This window comes from Anolis carolinensis, chromosome 2, assembly GCF_035594765.1.
Source record: "Anolis carolinensis isolate JA03-04 chromosome 2, rAnoCar3.1.pri, whole genome shotgun sequence".
Taxonomy (NCBI): Eukaryota; Metazoa; Chordata; class Lepidosauria; order Squamata; family Dactyloidae; genus Anolis; species Anolis carolinensis.
The window spans coordinates 104406906-104424412 of NC_085842.1; the positions used below are offsets into that span (position 1 = coordinate 104406906).

At 43.8% G+C, this 17507-nt stretch overlaps 1 protein-coding gene across 1 annotated transcript; it reads right to left on the bottom strand.

The window, feature by feature from the left end:
- Nucleotides 1–2492: 2492 nt before the first annotated feature.
- Nucleotides 2493–8040, bottom strand: LOC134296162 (uncharacterized). The gene has a single exon (XM_062970344.1). The coding sequence runs from the start codon at nt 8031–8033 to the stop codon at nt 4509–4511; it is 3525 nt and encodes a 1174-aa protein (XP_062826414.1). The 5' UTR covers nt 8034–8040; the 3' UTR covers nt 2493–4508.
- Nucleotides 8041–17507: the final 9467 nt, after the last annotated feature.

A 17507-nucleotide genomic window follows, 5' to 3' on the forward strand; every position in this document is an offset into this window, starting at 1 on the left:
ATAATAATAATAATAATAATAATAAATGTTATTTTTATATCCCACCCCATCTCCCCAAAGGGGCTCGGGGCGGCTCACAATAGGGACAAGCCCGAAACAACAACACAACATATTTGACAAAAACTTAAAACATTCCAACGATACACAACATAAAATAATAGACAATACATTAAAATCCAAGCAGATAAACTCAGAGTAATTAAAAGCAAACCAGCGGGGACAGGTTTCATAAAATGCTGTATCATGGAAATAAGTAACAGTGATAAAGTGCCATACGCTTTTAAAACGCTTATTGGTCTTCTTCCTTTTGATCGTCATTCAGTTGCATCATGCTATACAGTGCAACCAGCCTCACTATGTAACAAAATTTAATTTTTTTTCTGTTCCTCATTTAAAAGTTTTATTTGTGTTTAATTGTGAGGTACTTACTTTGAAAGTAGTTATTATTATTAAACTTTGTTTTTGTGGCTGCTACAAACTATGTTGAATTGGTTGAGACTCAATGAGATATTCATTGAAAACCTATAGAAAAATGTGCTTCAGGATGTCTCACAATAATGTTTAATAAACTTTTCCAGTTATTATGATAGAACCAATTGGGAAATTACATTTATGAACCAGGAACAAAAATTGTGTAACAAACAATCTTATGACATGGGGGAGCCTCCCTCCACCCTGTGCTGTTACGTCAGCAAGTATTGCCCCACGTGCAGCTCGTGAGCACTGATGTTTCTCCCATCACACAGGGGAGCACCGTTCAAACAGGCAAAAGTGTGTTGGTTCCATTGGAGCCAGCACAACATGGGAAGGCTCCTGTGTTTGCGGGAAAGTGTCCAAAGATGCTTCCAACCCTGTTGAGGGTGGAGCCAAAGCCGGAAGTCACATGACATTGTGTGATGGCTGCTATGGGGCTCCGTCCCTGAAGAAGGCTCTAAGCATCTTAGGACACTTATTTTCATCAATGTTATGAAGTCCATAATGTAATAGTTCTCCTTTTCTGCTTAAAATGCTTTAACATAAATTTATATATTGTTGACTCATTTGGCAAATCCTTCCTTCCTTTTATTTTTAGTTTACATCCTTCTATTTGCTTATTGTAGAACCAGAACTAGCTAATAGTATTACCTAATCTACAATATACATTCTAGAAAATATGCAACCTAAACTGTGTTGTGGAATTGGCTCAGCCATTACTAATAATCATGATGTCCTTGTCTTCATTTTGGTCTTTGTGGAAGTGAAAGGTACATGATGCAGCTATCATGCTAAAATTAAACTATGTTAAATCCAAATAAATAAAAATAAGCTTCTTTTAAATCTCTGTCATTTACAGGACTTTCTTAGCTATTTTTGATCTTGTGGAGGTGAAAGGCACACAATACAGGTACCTTGCTGAAACTAAACTATGCTAAGCCTAAATAAATAAACATAAAACTCTTTTAAATCCCTGTTATTTGCAGGACTTTCCTAATTATTCACTTAACTTCAAAATTGCTCATGTTTGCGTGTATTTCCCAAACAGACCTATGTTAGTCTGTCAAACTCTTTGCTATGTTTTTCTTGGCTTATGGCATACTTAGCATTCCAGGTGAAGATAGCCAAACACAAAACAAATATATTATCTTTAGAAAAAATATATATATTTAGGGCTGGCTAATGGAGATTTTAGGCTGTCAATTAATACTATGTTTCACAAATAATGGATTATGCTCAGTTGGAATTAGTTAATAGTACTTGTTTGTCTAAACAGACAGCTTATTATAGTCCTCTTGAGTTTGTTTATAGTGCTACTCGTTGTTTGAAAAATGACAGTCAGAGGACAAAACGAAAGTGGTATCACAATCCTTTTCCTGATAAAATAAAGTCTAGCAGCATGTGGCAGACCTCCAAATTATATTCCAATTGAGGAGAATGTATCTATTTCTAGATCTGGTCCAATGGATCCAGAACACGTGGGCTATCAGTGTTATTAAGTTACTGCTCCATCTACGCTGCCATATAAAATCCAGATCAACTACTTTGAACTGAATTATATGGCAGTGTAGACTCATATAATCCAGTTCAGATCAGATCATTTTTGTATGATTTGCATTTTGGGAGCCAAAGTTACAGACCTATGCAATTTTAAAAAACACGACGGAGCCTGGTCAAGCAAGTTTATCTGTTCCACCCTTTTCTCTCTGTCATCTGTTCATACAAGGCCAGTAAGGGATCTTAGTAGCAGCTGTTATTAGCCTTGCCTGTTGGATGCAGGCACACACAGCTGCAACAGGATGGACTAGCACAGAGCCTATTCTTTCCCGCCTCAAGTTTTATGGCCTTGTTTACTATGGACATAGTGCTGCTATCTGTGAAAGCCTATGTTTATTCTACTTTCCCTCACCAACCTCCCATGCTGATGCTGCTAAAAGACTGTTCTCATTCTGTAGCGGAACCTTTGTGCTACGGTCCTTGTTTGAGCGCAGTGGAGGAATTGGAGACGAACAACTGAAGGAATTCCAAGAAAGCAGTTTTATTCCGCTAATGGCCACTAGGGTTCCCCCTCGCACAAAGTAAGTGCTTTTCCAGGGAGAACCCCCAGTGGCGGGCTGAGTAAATATTTATACACACTACAGGGTTCGGGTTATGCCCGCCCACAAGCAAATTCATTGGCTTAGAGTTGTGACGCTGCCTGACTTGGACCCAATCAGTGCTGACCAGCGGGCCGGCCGCACTCTTTTTGTGCCGTGCTCACAATCATTCAGAGCGCCTGCGTACGCATGCGCTGTTTGTTTATCTTTAGCTTTCATTTCTTCAGAAACACATGATTTCCCAGAAGTCACATGTTTCTGTGAGTTTATGCACCCGGGTCGCTAGCTGTCGCCATCTCTGCCCATATATGGTATTTCCTGGGGTTCTTTAACCTCCCGCCTCACTCCCCCATTTTCTTTTTGCGAAGCGCATGTACAAAAGCTGAAGCAAAGCATTATGGTTCCATCCAATCCCGCTTGGCTTGGAGTATGGCTATCTTTTCTCCAGGTAAAGATTGTGTGACACACCTAGTACACATTTGCATCATTATTGGAGTGCAGCACATAACTATGAGAACAATGAACAATCCTAAAATCCCTACCAACAATATGTCCTTCAACCATTCTATTGAGGGTAACCAGCTAGTCATCCAGGAGAAGGGAGACCAACCTTCTACCTCCTGGACATTATTGTAAATTAACTTTTGTAATGACTCGATGTCATCTTCAATAGTACTATTCAAGTTATGAAATTTCACTACACAACGCCCTCTAACCATGGCGCATAACCCCCCCCCTGGCCGCCAGTAGGTAGTCAAGGGCCAACTTATGCTGTAGGGCCATCTGGCTAATTTCTTCTACTTCAGACTGGATTTCCCGGAAAATTTTACCAGTGGCATTTATGGACTTTTCAAGGCGGCAAGTCAGGCCTAGAACACTTCTACGATTTGCTTGAGCTACAATCCCTGGGTAAGCACCCAGGGTCAACAAGCCTGTGATCAGGCCTCCTCCTACACGGGAGGCTTCTGAACCTGACAGGGCCTTGTTAATAATGACCTCATCCGAGCATTCTGGTCCTAGAGGGCCTGTTTGCACAATGTCCCGTTTCAGGCGCTGATGCCTTTTGTGTAAGACCTGAACTGGGAATGTCAGATAACCCACACCGACACACTGGTAGTTGCCGGGGTGATAATTTGTGGCCCATTTATCAAAGAAAAACCATAGATTTGGATCCCTAATTTGCCATAACGGACAGAGGCTTTTACCTAGGCTCAGTTGGGTTAATTGTTGCAGTATGTTCATATAAGATTTTAGGCCCTCAATAGAATCATTCACACTAAATGTAGGATAATCTGGATACATGCTAGCCCACTCGGTTGCGGTTAGATTTAATCGTGAGACATAAGATGTATTAAATCGTCCATGTAGATAGAACCGGTCTCGACAATGGGAGTAATTGCCTAATCGGGAAAAGAACGCCTGCCTAGTTCCCCAGTGTTTCCACTCAGAATTCCATATTCCCGATCCTCCACAACAGAAGCACAAACCCCTGGTGGAGGTATGGTATCTAAACCGTCGAAACCGAGTTTTATTTATTTTTTTGCGGTATGCTAGAAAACACGGTAGGTGGACCCTCCTGAGCCTTGGACAATCCCTCCAACACAATCTGTGGTTCACCAATTAAATCGGGAAGAAATGAAAAATCTCCTATGGTGAGGGGGTGTTCATATATTAATGCTACCTCTTTCCCGTGCTGCTCAAACATATAATTGGCATGTTCTTTTATCCAATTCCCATGTGCTCTTTTTCCAAGAGAGAGAATAAAACTCAGCACAAATAATATACCAAACACAGTGCGCTTTCCTCCCCTCCTCATAACTTGTCTCCCACTTTTTCCTCTCAAAATGTCTAGCCACCATCTCCCGGAGAGCGCCTTTGTTGGGCCATGCTGCGACATACTTGACCACCGACGCTCCGTTGCACCCGAAGGGATCAGCTTCATGGCCTTGTTGACCCCTTAGGGAGTTGCCGGATGATCCTGAGTCTCAGGTCCTCACCAGGAACTCGCTCCGTCCGCCACTCCTCAGGTGCTAGTTTTACACGGGTGTAATGTATCCACGGCTTAATCTCCTTCACCTTCACTGCAGTGGGGGTAGACAGGAGCACAACATAGGGTCCTCGCCACTTGGGTCCCAATGGCTCAATCTTCCAATCCTTGACCAGAACCTCATCACCTGGTGAAAAACAATGTAGAGGTGTGGTAGGGAATGGTGGGTTCAATTCAGAAATGTATTTTTCTAACTGCTGCATTTGTCTGCCCAAAGCCTGAACCTGGGCCAATGTCTGTTTCTCTCCTATGAGGTGTTGCTCAGCTCCTGTCTCTAAGGCTCCCTTCAAGTTCAAAGGGGGTCGTCCATAGAGTCTTTCAAAAGGGGAGAGTCCTGTCCGTTTGTGTGGTGTACATCTGATTCCTAATAATGCCATGGGCAAAACCACCGTCCACGGCAATCCTGTCTCTTGGCAAAGTTTCCCAAGCTGAGCCTTTAATGTCCTATTCATTCTTTCCACTTTTCCAGAAGATTGGGGTCTATATGCACAATGTAACTTCCATTTTATGCCCAAAATTCTACATAATCCTTGCACAGCCTGTTGAATATATGCGGGGCCATTATCTGATCCAATTTCTAAGGGTATGCCAAATCTGGGAATAACATCTTTCATTAGAGCTGTTGAAACCTCTACAGCCTTCTCAGTCCTTGTAGGGTAAGCCTCCACCCATCCTGTGTATGTGTCCACGAACACCAGTAAATATTTGTATCCTTTGTATGGGGGCATTTCTGTAAAGTCAGTGACTAAAGCTTCAAAGGGTACCCCACCCACATGTTGGACTCCTGGTGGCTTGAGGGGTCCTTCTCTGGGGTTATTTTTTATACATGTCCAGCATCTTCGGGCTGCTGCTGCCGATAGGCTGTGTAATCCATCGATATACAACTGTCGTCCCAGCAGATTTGCCAATGCCATTTTTCCTAAATGTGTGTTTTGGTGCATGTGCTGGACTAAGTGCCATGCCAAGTCCTTAGGGACGTAGACACGGGCGTCTGGCATCACTATGAGTTCTCCTGACCACTGACCCTTCTCCTTTAAGGCCCATTCTTCTTCCTCTGGTGTATATGTAATGTTATGTTCAGTTAATTCTACCTGTAGGGCCATTACCTGATGTTCAATATAGGGCAGCCTAGCTGCCTCTTTGGCTGCCAGATCAGCCTGCCTATTTCCTTGCACTACGGGATCGTCTCCACGTTGGTGCCCTTTACAATGCATCACAGCCACCTGCCTTGGCTTCCAAACCGCCTCCAGGAGATCCACAATCTCTCCAGCATGTTTCACGCACTTTCCTCCAGACGTGAGGAGCCCGCGCTCCTTGTACAGTGCTCCGTGTGCGTGGAGGGTAGTGAAGGCATATTTTGAGTCTGTGTAAACGTTAACCCGCTTTCCGCTTGACAATTCCAATGCTCGGGTCAGGGCAATCAATTCGGCCTTCTGGGCAGAAGTTCCCGGGGGCAGTGACTCTGCTTCCAGCGTCTCTCCCCCCCACCGAACAACCGCATAACCTGAGTGTCTTTGATTATTTTCCATAAAGGAGCTTCCATCTGTGAACAGAGTGTCGTCCACCTTAGTTAGTGGCACATCCTTCAAATCCGGTCGACTGGAGAATACCTCATCCATCACCTGGGCACACTGATGGATCGTGGTGTCTCCTGGAGTCGGGAGCAAGGTGGCCGGATTCAGAGTGGAGCAAGTCTCCAGGGTCACCAGTGGGTTGTCACACAACAATCCCTCATATTTCATTAACCTCTCACTTGTGAGCCAGCGCGGTCCCTTAATGTCTAACAGTGCCTTAACGCTATGGGGCACCTTAACTGTCAGTGGCTGTCCTAGGGTCAATTTATTCGCTTCTTTGATTAAATCTACTGATGCTGCCACAGCCCTCAGGCAAGGTGGCAATCCACGAGCCACTGTGTCCAATTGCTTTGACAAGTAGGCAATCGGCCTTTGCCATGAACCTAGTGGTTGGGTCAATACTCCAACCGCTGTTCCTTCCCGCTCTGCAGCGAACAGAGTGAATGGTTTTTCCAAATCGGGCAGTCCTAATGCTGGAGATGACATCAATGCTTCTTTTAATGCCTTAAATGCCTGTTGACATTCTTCTGTCCACTCAAATGGATCTTCTCTTCCACCTCTCGTAGCCTCGTACAGCGGCTTAGCCAACACGGCGTAGTTGGGGATCCACTGTCTGCAATATCCTGCTGATCCCAAAAATTCCCGCACCTGTCGCCGGGTACTGGGAGTGGGGATGGCACAAACAACTTCCTTTCTTTCAGCTCCTAACATCTTCTTTCCTTCGGTCAGATGGAACCCCAAATATTTCACTGTGGGACAGCACAACTGGGCCTTTTTCTTTGACACTTTGTAACCCTTCTCTTCCAATGTCTTGAGTAACCTCAAAGTATGCTCTCTAGTGCCCCCTAGTGTCCGGCAAGCGACAAGCAGGTCATCTACATACTGAAGCCAAATTCCCTCTTCCTTAGGTATTACAAAATCCTGTAAGTCTTTGGCCAGGGCTTGACCAAAAATGGTCGGGCTGTCCCGGAACCCCTGAGGAAGGCGTGTCCAAACATATTGGGTCCTTTGCCCTGACTGCTGAGATTCCCATTGGAAAGCAAAGATCGGTTGGGATACAGGGGCCAATCGAATGCAAAAGAATGCATCCTTTAAATCCAATACAGTAAACCATTTGGCAAATGCTGGTACTAGACTCATCATGATGTATGGATTTGGCACTACCGGGGTTAGGGGAACGGTGGCTTGATTTACAGCCCGCAAATCTTGAACTGGGCGATATTCTCCTTGTCCTCCAGGTTTCTTGACTGGGAGCAGGGGCGTGTTCCACGGGGAACTGCATGGTACCAATATCCCATGCTGCAGAAGTCGCTCTAGATGCTTTCTGATCCCCTGCACCGCCTCTCGACTGACGGGATACTGTGGCTTACATATGGGTCCCATTCCTCTTTTCACTTCCACCACCACCGGTGGAACATATTTAGCTAATCCTGGAGGATTATCTTCTGCCCACACTAAAGGAGTCTCATGCCATGGCCATTGTATTTCTTCAGTAAAAATCCTAACTTGAAACAGTCTCCATTCCTCTTCCATGGGAAATGATAGTTCCATTTGTCCATTCTTCATGAACTGGAGTTGTGCTTGTAATTTTGATAAAATGTCCCTTCCCAATAAAGGGACTGGGCAGTCTGGAAGATATAACATCTTATGCTTGACCTGATGTCTGGCCAGATTGCAGGTGCGTTCCTTGAGGAAGGGGCACTTCTGGGTCTTCCCAGACACCCCTATTACTTTCGTAGTTTCCCGAGTTGGTGGACTAATTTTTGTATTTACTACTGATTTTTCGGCACCTGTGTCCACTAAAAAGTCCAATTGTTGGTCCCCGATTTCAAGTGTGACCATCGGCTCCCCGGGGTCCAACAAAACAAGAGCCTGGCTTCCTCATTCCTCTCCTCCATCCATATCTTCCCATTCTTCTTCCATCACAGCTGCTGCAGCTATCACCTCTCTTGCAGGAAAAGGTACGTAGTTTCCACGTCCTCTTCCCCTTCCTGGGTTTCTTCCTCTCTCAGGCCTTCCTCTTTCTCTCAGTCCTTCCTGACTTCCTTCTCTTCCTTCTGGGCATTCACCTTTCCAGTGTCCAAACTTCTTACATTTGGCACATTGGTCTCGACCTAACCTCCGAGGGGGCCCTCTTCTTCCTCCTTGTCCCCCTCTGGCATATCCTCCTCTTCATCTCTGTCCACTTGCACTTTGTTCCATCATGGTAACTAATGCTTGGTATTCCTGCTTCTTCTTCCTGTCCTTCTTCTCTTCTTCTACCTGGTCTCTTGCCATATAAACTTGATCTGCGAGTGCCAACAATTCATTCATAGTCTTTCCTAGAAATCCTGGTTGCTTTTGAATCTTTCTCCGGATGTCAGGAGCCGCTTGACTGATAAAAGACTGTTGAATCGCCCTCCTACCGTTTTCATCCTCCAAATTATACAGGCTATACTTTCTATATGCTGCCTCCAGCCTTTCCAAAAAGGCTGTTGGTGACTCAGATTTTTCCTGTACCACTCCCTGAATTTTTATAATGTTGACGGGTCGCGGCGGGCCCCTCTTTACCGCTTCTACCAATATACGCTGGAATCCTCTCAGTCTCTGCAAATGTCCTTCTTCTGCGGTGTCCCATTGGGGATCTATTTCCACAGGAAACCTCTGTGCTCCCCACTCGGCTGCATCACCATCTTGTGGGGCCCCAACCTGGGCTATGGCTACCCCATTATTCAACACTGCTCTTCTCTCTTCTGATGTGAACAACATATTCAACAATTGTCTGCAATCTTGCCAGGTGGGATTATGGGTTGCCATAATCCCTTCCAATAGCCTAGCCATAGCTTGGGGTTCTTCACTATAAGGTGGAGTATTATTTTTCCAGTTCAAAATGTCACTACTACTGAAAGGCACTACCTGGTATGCTTGAACTATCTCATTCCTGTTGTTTATCACAGGCACCGTTCTTAAGGGCATCTGGAGGGCCGGGCCAGTCGGTGAATCACCAGGCCACACCGGAGCTCCATGTCTCCGAGTTTGTGCCGGAGAAGCATCACTGGGCATCCGTTGTGACCTCTTCTTTTCCTTTGTTTCCTCCTGATATTTTTCTAGGCTAGGATAGTGTTTCTTGGCCGCTTCGGTTAACTCTGGAGAGTAGGGTGGGGGTCTCGTTCCTAGTGTAGGTGCACCGGGGGCTGTTCCCTGGGGTGGGGGGGGGGGCGGTGGCAAGGGTGGCGGCAATAATTCCTGTTGTCTAGCCTGTACACTCAACTGTAAATCTGGGTAGTCCTCCTCATTGGATTGGAAAACTTCCTTCTTTTTCCCTTCCTTCTTCACCACCATACATTTGCCATTCCTGCACTGTCGAACCCAACCTGGATCTTCTCTAACTACCCGTTCCCAAGTAGCAATATAGACCCACTGGTTCGGATGATTCACAGCACAATATTCTTCCACTGTTCGGATCAGTTTCAGATCCCACGTTCCTTCTACTTGCCAACCTAACCCAAACTCTGGCCATTCTCCCTGACACAAATTCCTCAGTCTATAATCTCTCAGGTCCCTTGGATTCCCTGCTACGGCTCTGATAGCAAAAGAGCCAAAATTATCTAAGATGCATTGTAAGGGAGTGGAGCTCTTTGAATTTTTCCCTCCCATCCTGCCTAATAGAGGGGACTGTCCTGGCCTGGGCACCCGGCCACTCAACGGCATGCATCAGGAAACACAAGACAGAGCCCCTTTCTACCTCCCTGGGAACTTTTTTGTGTCCCTCCCAGCGCTGGTGTTCCCTTAATGTCTCATACAACCACTATACTTGCCAGATTTCTGTAGACGTCGGACCAACCTTCGCCCCTGGGCTTTTTTCCCTGGATCCTCTTCCTCCTGGCTGGTTTCTATGGAACCTCGCTGGTGTTGCAGCTCCCACCGTCAGTCGGCGTTGGCATCAGAGGCAAGCACCGCAGCCGGTCTTGTAATATTCAGGGGCCCCTTCTCGTCTCACGGTAGTTGCCTCAGGCCCCCACCGCTGAGTTGGGGCCGTCCCGCCAACGGGATCCATCTCCAATCTCCTGGCCCGTCTTATAGGAGATCACGTCGGGGTCACCAGAAAATGTAGCAGAACCTTTGTGCTACGGTCCTTGTTGAGCGCAGTGGAGGAATTGGAGACGAACAACTGAAGGAATTCCAAGAAAGCAGTTTTATTCCGCTAATGGCCACTAGGGTTCCCCCTCGCACAAAGTAAGTGCTTTTCCAGGGAGAACCCCCAGTGGCGGGCTGAGTAAATATTTATACACACTACAGGGTTCGGGTTATGCCCGCCCACAAGCAAATTCATTGGCTTAGAGTTGTGACGCTGCCTGACTTGGACCCAATCAGTGCTGACCAGCGGGCCGGCCGCACTCTTTTTGTGCCGTGCTCACAATCATTCAGAGCGCCTGCGTACGCATGCGCTGTTTGTTTATCTTTAGCTTTCATTTCTTCAGAAACACATGATTTCCCAGAAGTCACATGTTTCTGTGAGTTTATGCACCCGGGTCGCTAGCTGTCGCCATCTCTGCCCATATATGGTATTTCCTGGGGTTCTTTAACCTCCCGCCTCAATTCCTCCTTCATCACCATGTAGAGCAGGAGTCTTCAAACTTTTAAGCAGAAGGCCAGTTCTTGTTTCCTCAGACTGTTGGGGCAAGGGAGACTATTGTTTGAAAAAAGCATGAATGAATTCCTATGCACACTGCACATATCTTATTTGTAGTGCAAATAAACATGAAAGAACAATACAATATTTAAAAAGAAGAACAACATAAACTTACCAGTATTTCAGTAGGAAGTGTGGGCCTGCTTTTGGCTGATGAGATAGTCAAGTTAAATAAGATTGTTGTTGTTTTGTGCCTTCAAGTCATTTCAGACCTAGGGGCAACCCTAAGTCTAAAATTTAAGGTGTGGGCTGGGAAATGACCTTGGAGGGTCGCATCTGGCCCACAAGCCTTAGTTTTGGGACCCCTGATGTTGAGCTTTAGATAGAAACTTCCAGTGTACAAGATGTGATTTAACTTCTGCCTATTTCTTTTTCTTTAAAAAGCAATCCCTGGATTGAAGCCCAATTTTTTAAACTGGCTCATGCATGGGTCACTAGAAAAACAAAGTTGCATAGACATGAGATGATGCCCTTATGCTCTCATACATCCATCTACGTATATATTTCCATTTTAGTACTCCTGGATTACACTTAAAGATATTTTCAGTGGTACTTGCTACTTTGCTCCATTAATACAGTATATCACAACCGAGCAAACGGAAAGATACTTACACTTCCCCACCCTTTTTTCTTCCTACTATTTTTTCTTAATTTAACAGTTTACTCACTTGGAACTGAACTCTTTCAAAGCCAATGGATTTTATTTCACACTTCTGTTTAGGGCTGGGATGAAACACTCCTAGCCACTTCATCTCCAGGTAGTGATTTTTCCTTTTCCAATTGATTCATCACTTTCCAAGAGGCAAACTAATTCGTTCACCTATTTGTTTATCTAGACCGCTGAAGCTTTTAACAGGTTGAAGGGAAAGACTAATGAGCCTTTAATCAATTTTTGGAGCACTGTAGCATTTCCTCTCTTCTTGTTTGCATTCTAGCCTCCGACGGCCATTCCCTGAGCAACATCATGTTACCAAGAGAGTGACAATGGCCCCCTTGATAAGTCAAGTGGCAGCTAATTAGCCCGGAGTGGCTGTAGAGGAGGAGGATCCATGTTACCTGAATGGCTGCGCATCGTCACCTGCGGCACTCTCTCTGTCACATACTAAATGGGGAGCACTTGTTCAGGCCCTTGGAGACTCACAGCAGCGTATCGGGTGCATCGGCCTGGCAAAGGGAATTGTCAATCAAGCCCAGACGGTAGCAGCTGCTCTCATTCAGCCTGAGCCAACAGAGGCTCTGTTTGTGTGTGCCCTTTTGGCAAGGAGGACGTTGAGGAAGAATGAGATATATATCATGGAAATTCTAGACAGCCAGAATCTAGAAATAAATGCACTTGCTTTTTTAAAATCAACCTTAAGTGATAACCTCTCAGAAACCATTGCACCAGCATGAAGCAATATTGCTTATTTATTTATCAGAGAAGAAATGAGATGAAGTACACATATTGTGGAAGGGAGAGACTGATAACAGTTATAAAATGGAAGTTTTGTGATAAGCAATTTACATGTCCAGTGTAGTACAATGCATTGCATTTGTTTTTTAAAATGTAAAATTATGTTTTTTTTAAACAGACTCTATTTCCTATTTATATTAATGCTTTTAAGTTATTGGAAAGACAAAATATGGATTGTAAATATGGGATAGAACTGTGCTTCACATAAAGTCAAAAACAAGGGAACATGTTGACATCTTCAGAGCCTTCTTTCCCCCTCCACATGTCTTATTCTTTTAAGACTTTACTGTTAGAATGCAAATAGATTTTCGCATATTTTAATTTTCTATTAGGAGTTTAACTTATTCCCGAAGACTTCCTTATACTATGCATTTTCTTTTTAATCACATGCTTACATAAAAAAACACAAGAAAGAACACTGCATACTTATACGGTCTTGTGAACCAACACCACTGCACCACTGTAATTAAAGCTATGTAATATTTTAGGACTACAGATCCTATATAACAGTAAAAAGAAGTAAAATGTGATCAAAGAGAAGAACCAAACATGTGTTCACATGCATATTCACACACAGTCTAGGGACCTTAACAGACTGCCAGGGGTGAAGTGGGGGATAGTGAGGGAAATCGTGGGCAGCAGAGAGAACCGTCACATTCTGTTCCCTACCATCGGCGTCCATCCTCTGGCTTCCCATGATGTTTCCTTATCTGTCCCCGCTTCCTCTTCAGCTCCTGTTGCTTTGTTCAATGAGGAGTACACACAACTCCTCTGGGCTGCACTGCCACCACACTGCCAGCATGGAGCTCCATCAAAAGTAGCCCTGTATTACATGATGGGCTCCGAGGGACTCTATGCCAGCAGAGAAAATGCTTCTCTCACTGCATCTGATGAGGTCCTAAGTGACCAATTTCCTTTCGCTGGAGCACTCTTCATTATTGAATAAATTAACTATTGACTTTTTTAAAATGACGCTTGTTATTTATGCAAAACATGCACAATTTTCAGTTTTCCGTTACAAGGATAGCCACAACTTTTAGAGCTTACTTCCCTGAATCTGAAACCCATCACGATCAATATAAATAACTCAGCAAAGGAAGCACAAAGAAATGCTGCTTCCTGCTCTTCTGTGCACAAGCACAGTGACCCCCCCCCATCCACTTTTCACTCCCCTAATGATTTGGTCTTCTTTGCATCTATGGTGTAGTGGTTTTGAGTGTTGGACTAGAATTTGGGAGATCAGGGTTCAAATGCCTGCTTAACTATGAAAACCCATTGGATAGCCTTGGGCAGGTCACATTCTCTAAGCCTTAGAGGAAGACAACGACACATTTATCTGAACAAATCTTGCCAAAAAAACATTGTGATAGGTTCACATTTGTTGTTATGTGCCTTCAAGTCATTTTTTTCTTATGGTAACCCTAAGGGATCCTATCAGGGATAAGAGAGTCAGTGCTGTTGTGATGCAGTTTGAGTTTTGGTCTAGAGAAAACAGAGTTCAAAGTCTACTTGAAGAAATACAGGTTGAGCATCTCTTATCAGGAATTCTGAAATCCAAAATACTCCAAAATCATTTACATGGGTGGCTGAGATAGCAATACCTTTGCTTTCTAATTATTTGATGTATACAAACCTTGTTTCATGCATAAAAGTATTAAAATGTTTTGTTATCGAATTAGCTTTATGCTATAAGCAGGTGTAAATGAAACATACATGAATTTTGTATTTAAACTTGGGTACGTATCCAAGATCTTATTATGTATGCAAACAGAGGTATAAAAATAATTAATTTTTAACTATTAATAGTTTTAATTATTTAATCCCATTTTTATCTTATATTTTCTGTGTATTTTAGTTATGCTTGTTTAATTTACTGTCCAGTTCTATTATTATTTGACATTGCTGTTTAATATGGTCTCAGTTTACAATTGTTTATTGCTTTATTGCATTTTATGGCATTAAATGTTTGCTACTCTTGTAAACTGCCCTAAGCCCCCCCTGGAGAAAGAGAACAGGATAGAATTAAAGTATTATTATTATTATTATTATTATTATTATTATTATTATTATTATTATTATTAAGTTCCAAAATCCCCACAAAAAAGTCCAAAATGCAAAACCTTTCTAGCCCCAAGCATTCTGGACAAAGGATACTAAACTTTTATTGCCAAGATCAACCTAGGAAAGGGCTGCCATAGCTCTGAATCCACTTGAAGGCACATAACAATCCCAATGAAGAATGCTGCAGTTTTGGACAAATGGCAGTACCCCCCTCCCCAACAAATCATGATGGCATGCAGAAGAGATATTCATAATTACACTGGACTTCGTATATGCAGCTATTTTGACATAAAAACAAAAAGCGGAGGAAATCTTTAGATGCCCTTTTGACCCATGTCCAGTCAAAAAAGGCAAGCAGACATCACGTTGCTTGCACAGCAAACCCTGGACAGCACACAACATGGTGGTGGACACCCCACTTCTTGCATTGTAAATCAAGGGGAATGCACCCCTGCACATAAGTCTGTTTTTTCCCAGTGTGGCATTAATGACAATGTCTCCCCCTCCCTTACTTTTGAGAAAGCTGAATTACTGCCTTTGAGTTTGTATCTATTTTTCTCCAAAGTTACCATGAAGGGGAAAAAGTATAAATCACAACTTTTCAGGGAGCCTGGGACTTGGTTCACAAAAAAAGACATGGGGTGGTGGTTAGAGAGTGCGGTAATGCCATAATGTAAAATAGTTAAAAGCTTATTAGAGCGGTTCAGGGGCAGTATGATTTCCACTTTGTTTCAGAACACCCTGAGCTCATCCTTTCATGCCATTGTGAAGGCAGCAATTCAGATCTCCCTTTGTCAGCATGAATGGCCCCTCTCAAAGCTCCTTTATACCAACATATTCCCTACAGGCATATGCCCTTTAGCTCTATTACTGATTTACCCCAAGTATTCAGCCCGTACCTTCTGCTTTCCTTTCTTTTACTTGCCAACAGTCCCAATGACACGAGCACAACTTTCCCCTTTGCTTTCCCCTTTCTCCTTAACAAAAATTAAGGTGCCTCCTAGAGTGGCCCTCCCACATTTCCCCCCTGTATATCTGTGTATATGTATAGGGGGTACATGTATACAGACATTTCTATACCTCTCTACAAGGATCCTGCTCTTCCAAAAACAAATTGCTTGACCAGATCTTAGGTAGACTAGACTTTGCTTCCTCATCCTCCCCAGCAATGCAGGGCTATCACTTTATTGCTGCATGCCTTCAAGTTGTTGGTGACCCAAAGCAAATTGCTCATGAGGTCTCCTCGGCAAGATGTGTTTAGAAGGATATTGCCATCCTCTGAGGCTAAAAAGGCCAAGCGGGGATTCAAATCCTGTTTTCCATAGTCCTAGTCCAATGGTCAAATCACGACATTACACTCGTTAGTAGTCTTGTGCATTTTCAAATGTATCTCATCAAGTTTCACCCCAATAGCTGTACAAATGAGGGAGAAAGGAATCCTTGAAGTTCCCCTATTACAATAATTATGTCCAATTACTATAACGAAAAAGTAACAAAATTTCATTACTCTCATTATAGTAACAAAATTTTCACTTACTATACTTTAGAAATACTTTAGAAATGAAACACCAGTGCCCCCTAATATTGTAATGACTTTTGAAACAGTTTTAATTGACCGTACATGCCTACAGTTACCACTAATCCATGCAACCGTGTTAGTCTAGACCAGTGGTTCTCAACCTGTGGGTCTCCAAATGTTTTGGCCTTCAACTTCCAGAAATCCTAAGAGCTGGTAAACTGGCTGAGATTTCTGGGAGTTGTAGGCCAAGATACCTGGGGACCTAAAGGTTGAGAACCACAGGTCTAGAACAATAGTTCCCAACCTTTGGTTCTCCTGGTGTTTGAGATTTCAGTTGCCAGAATTCCTGACAGTTGGCCAAGCTGACTGAGGTTTTGGGAGTTGAAGTTTCAAACACCTGGAGGATGGGACCCCTGAATATCATTATGCAAAGGAATCTTATAGCACCTTTGAGACAAACTGTGAGGAAGAAGTTTACAGAAACGGGTTTCATAGACTTCAGTCTCCTCAGATACATGGAGGGAAGTGACTAGGAATTTTATAGCTATGAACCTTTATAGCTATAGGCCTTTTTTACCTATAGATCTTTACAGTTGTAAATGAGCAGGTAGTATGTAGTGGTAGGAATGTCCCTCCATGTATATGAGGAAGAAGACTTAAACCTACAAAAGCTGATGCTGCCCATCTCTTACTTTCAGTTAGCCTCAGAGGTGCCACGAGATCCCTTTGCCTCTTAGCCCAAGTTGGCAGCCATTTCAGGGAAGAGGAGGAATGCAAGGGGGAGTGCTTTGAGCAGGCCCATTACTTCTCTACGTCCTCCAATTAGGCCGGCTTTGAAGAGCTATTCAGGCCTCCTGAAAGGCCCACTCTTCTCAGGCCTGCATTGTGTTGTGTTTGCACTTTGCAGAGAAAGCATTTGCATCTGTTTGCGCTTCTGAGGACAGCCAGGGATGCTTTCAAGGCAGCAAAAGCCGCTGGTCCAAGCCTCTCCCCACCTTCCCCTCCCACCCTCAGTCCTCCCCCCACGCTTTTGAGGAAAGGGGTAGAAAGTGGGGGCAAGTCGTCTTGTGCTAAGCTAAAATTATGCAGAGAAGTTTAGGTATGTGAAGCTCAAGCTGGAAGGGGGGGGGGTGAAGCTTCAAAGATGTCCAAGCGTTCTTCCCTCATCCACTTTTTAAACAATTGCTGTTAACATTGCAACTTTGGGCATAAAATCTTCTAACTAGATTAAGTGCAGATGACACAGAAAGCCCAAATTAAAAGAGAGGCGGGGAGAGCGCTCAGCATTAAAGTAAACGGTAGGCTCCCTAACAGGATAGAAAGTGTGAAATCCATGCAGAGGTAGAGTGAATGGCTGAAAACACCCATTCTTTCCTACGCATATGGCCTTGACCATTTGACTTGCGATTCATTGAGGTGATCAGCTGGGGACCAGAAAAGAGCACACAGAAGATGTTTTATGGATGTGTTTGCACATATGCACAAGTTACACTTACCCATTTCAGGGTACCCTGGACAAGTATCAGGTAAATCAAGTTTGCTATGCAAAAGGAAAAAAAATACCACCATCCAATTTTACGTTCTATTCTTTTTTAGATGTAAGTATGGGTA

Bases quoted from the DNA above. Each gene is read 5' to 3' on its own strand.
- LOC134296162 (XM_062970344.1), bottom strand. From the start codon at position 8,033: ATGGTCACACTTGAAATCGGGGACCAACAATTGGACTTTTTAGTGGAC.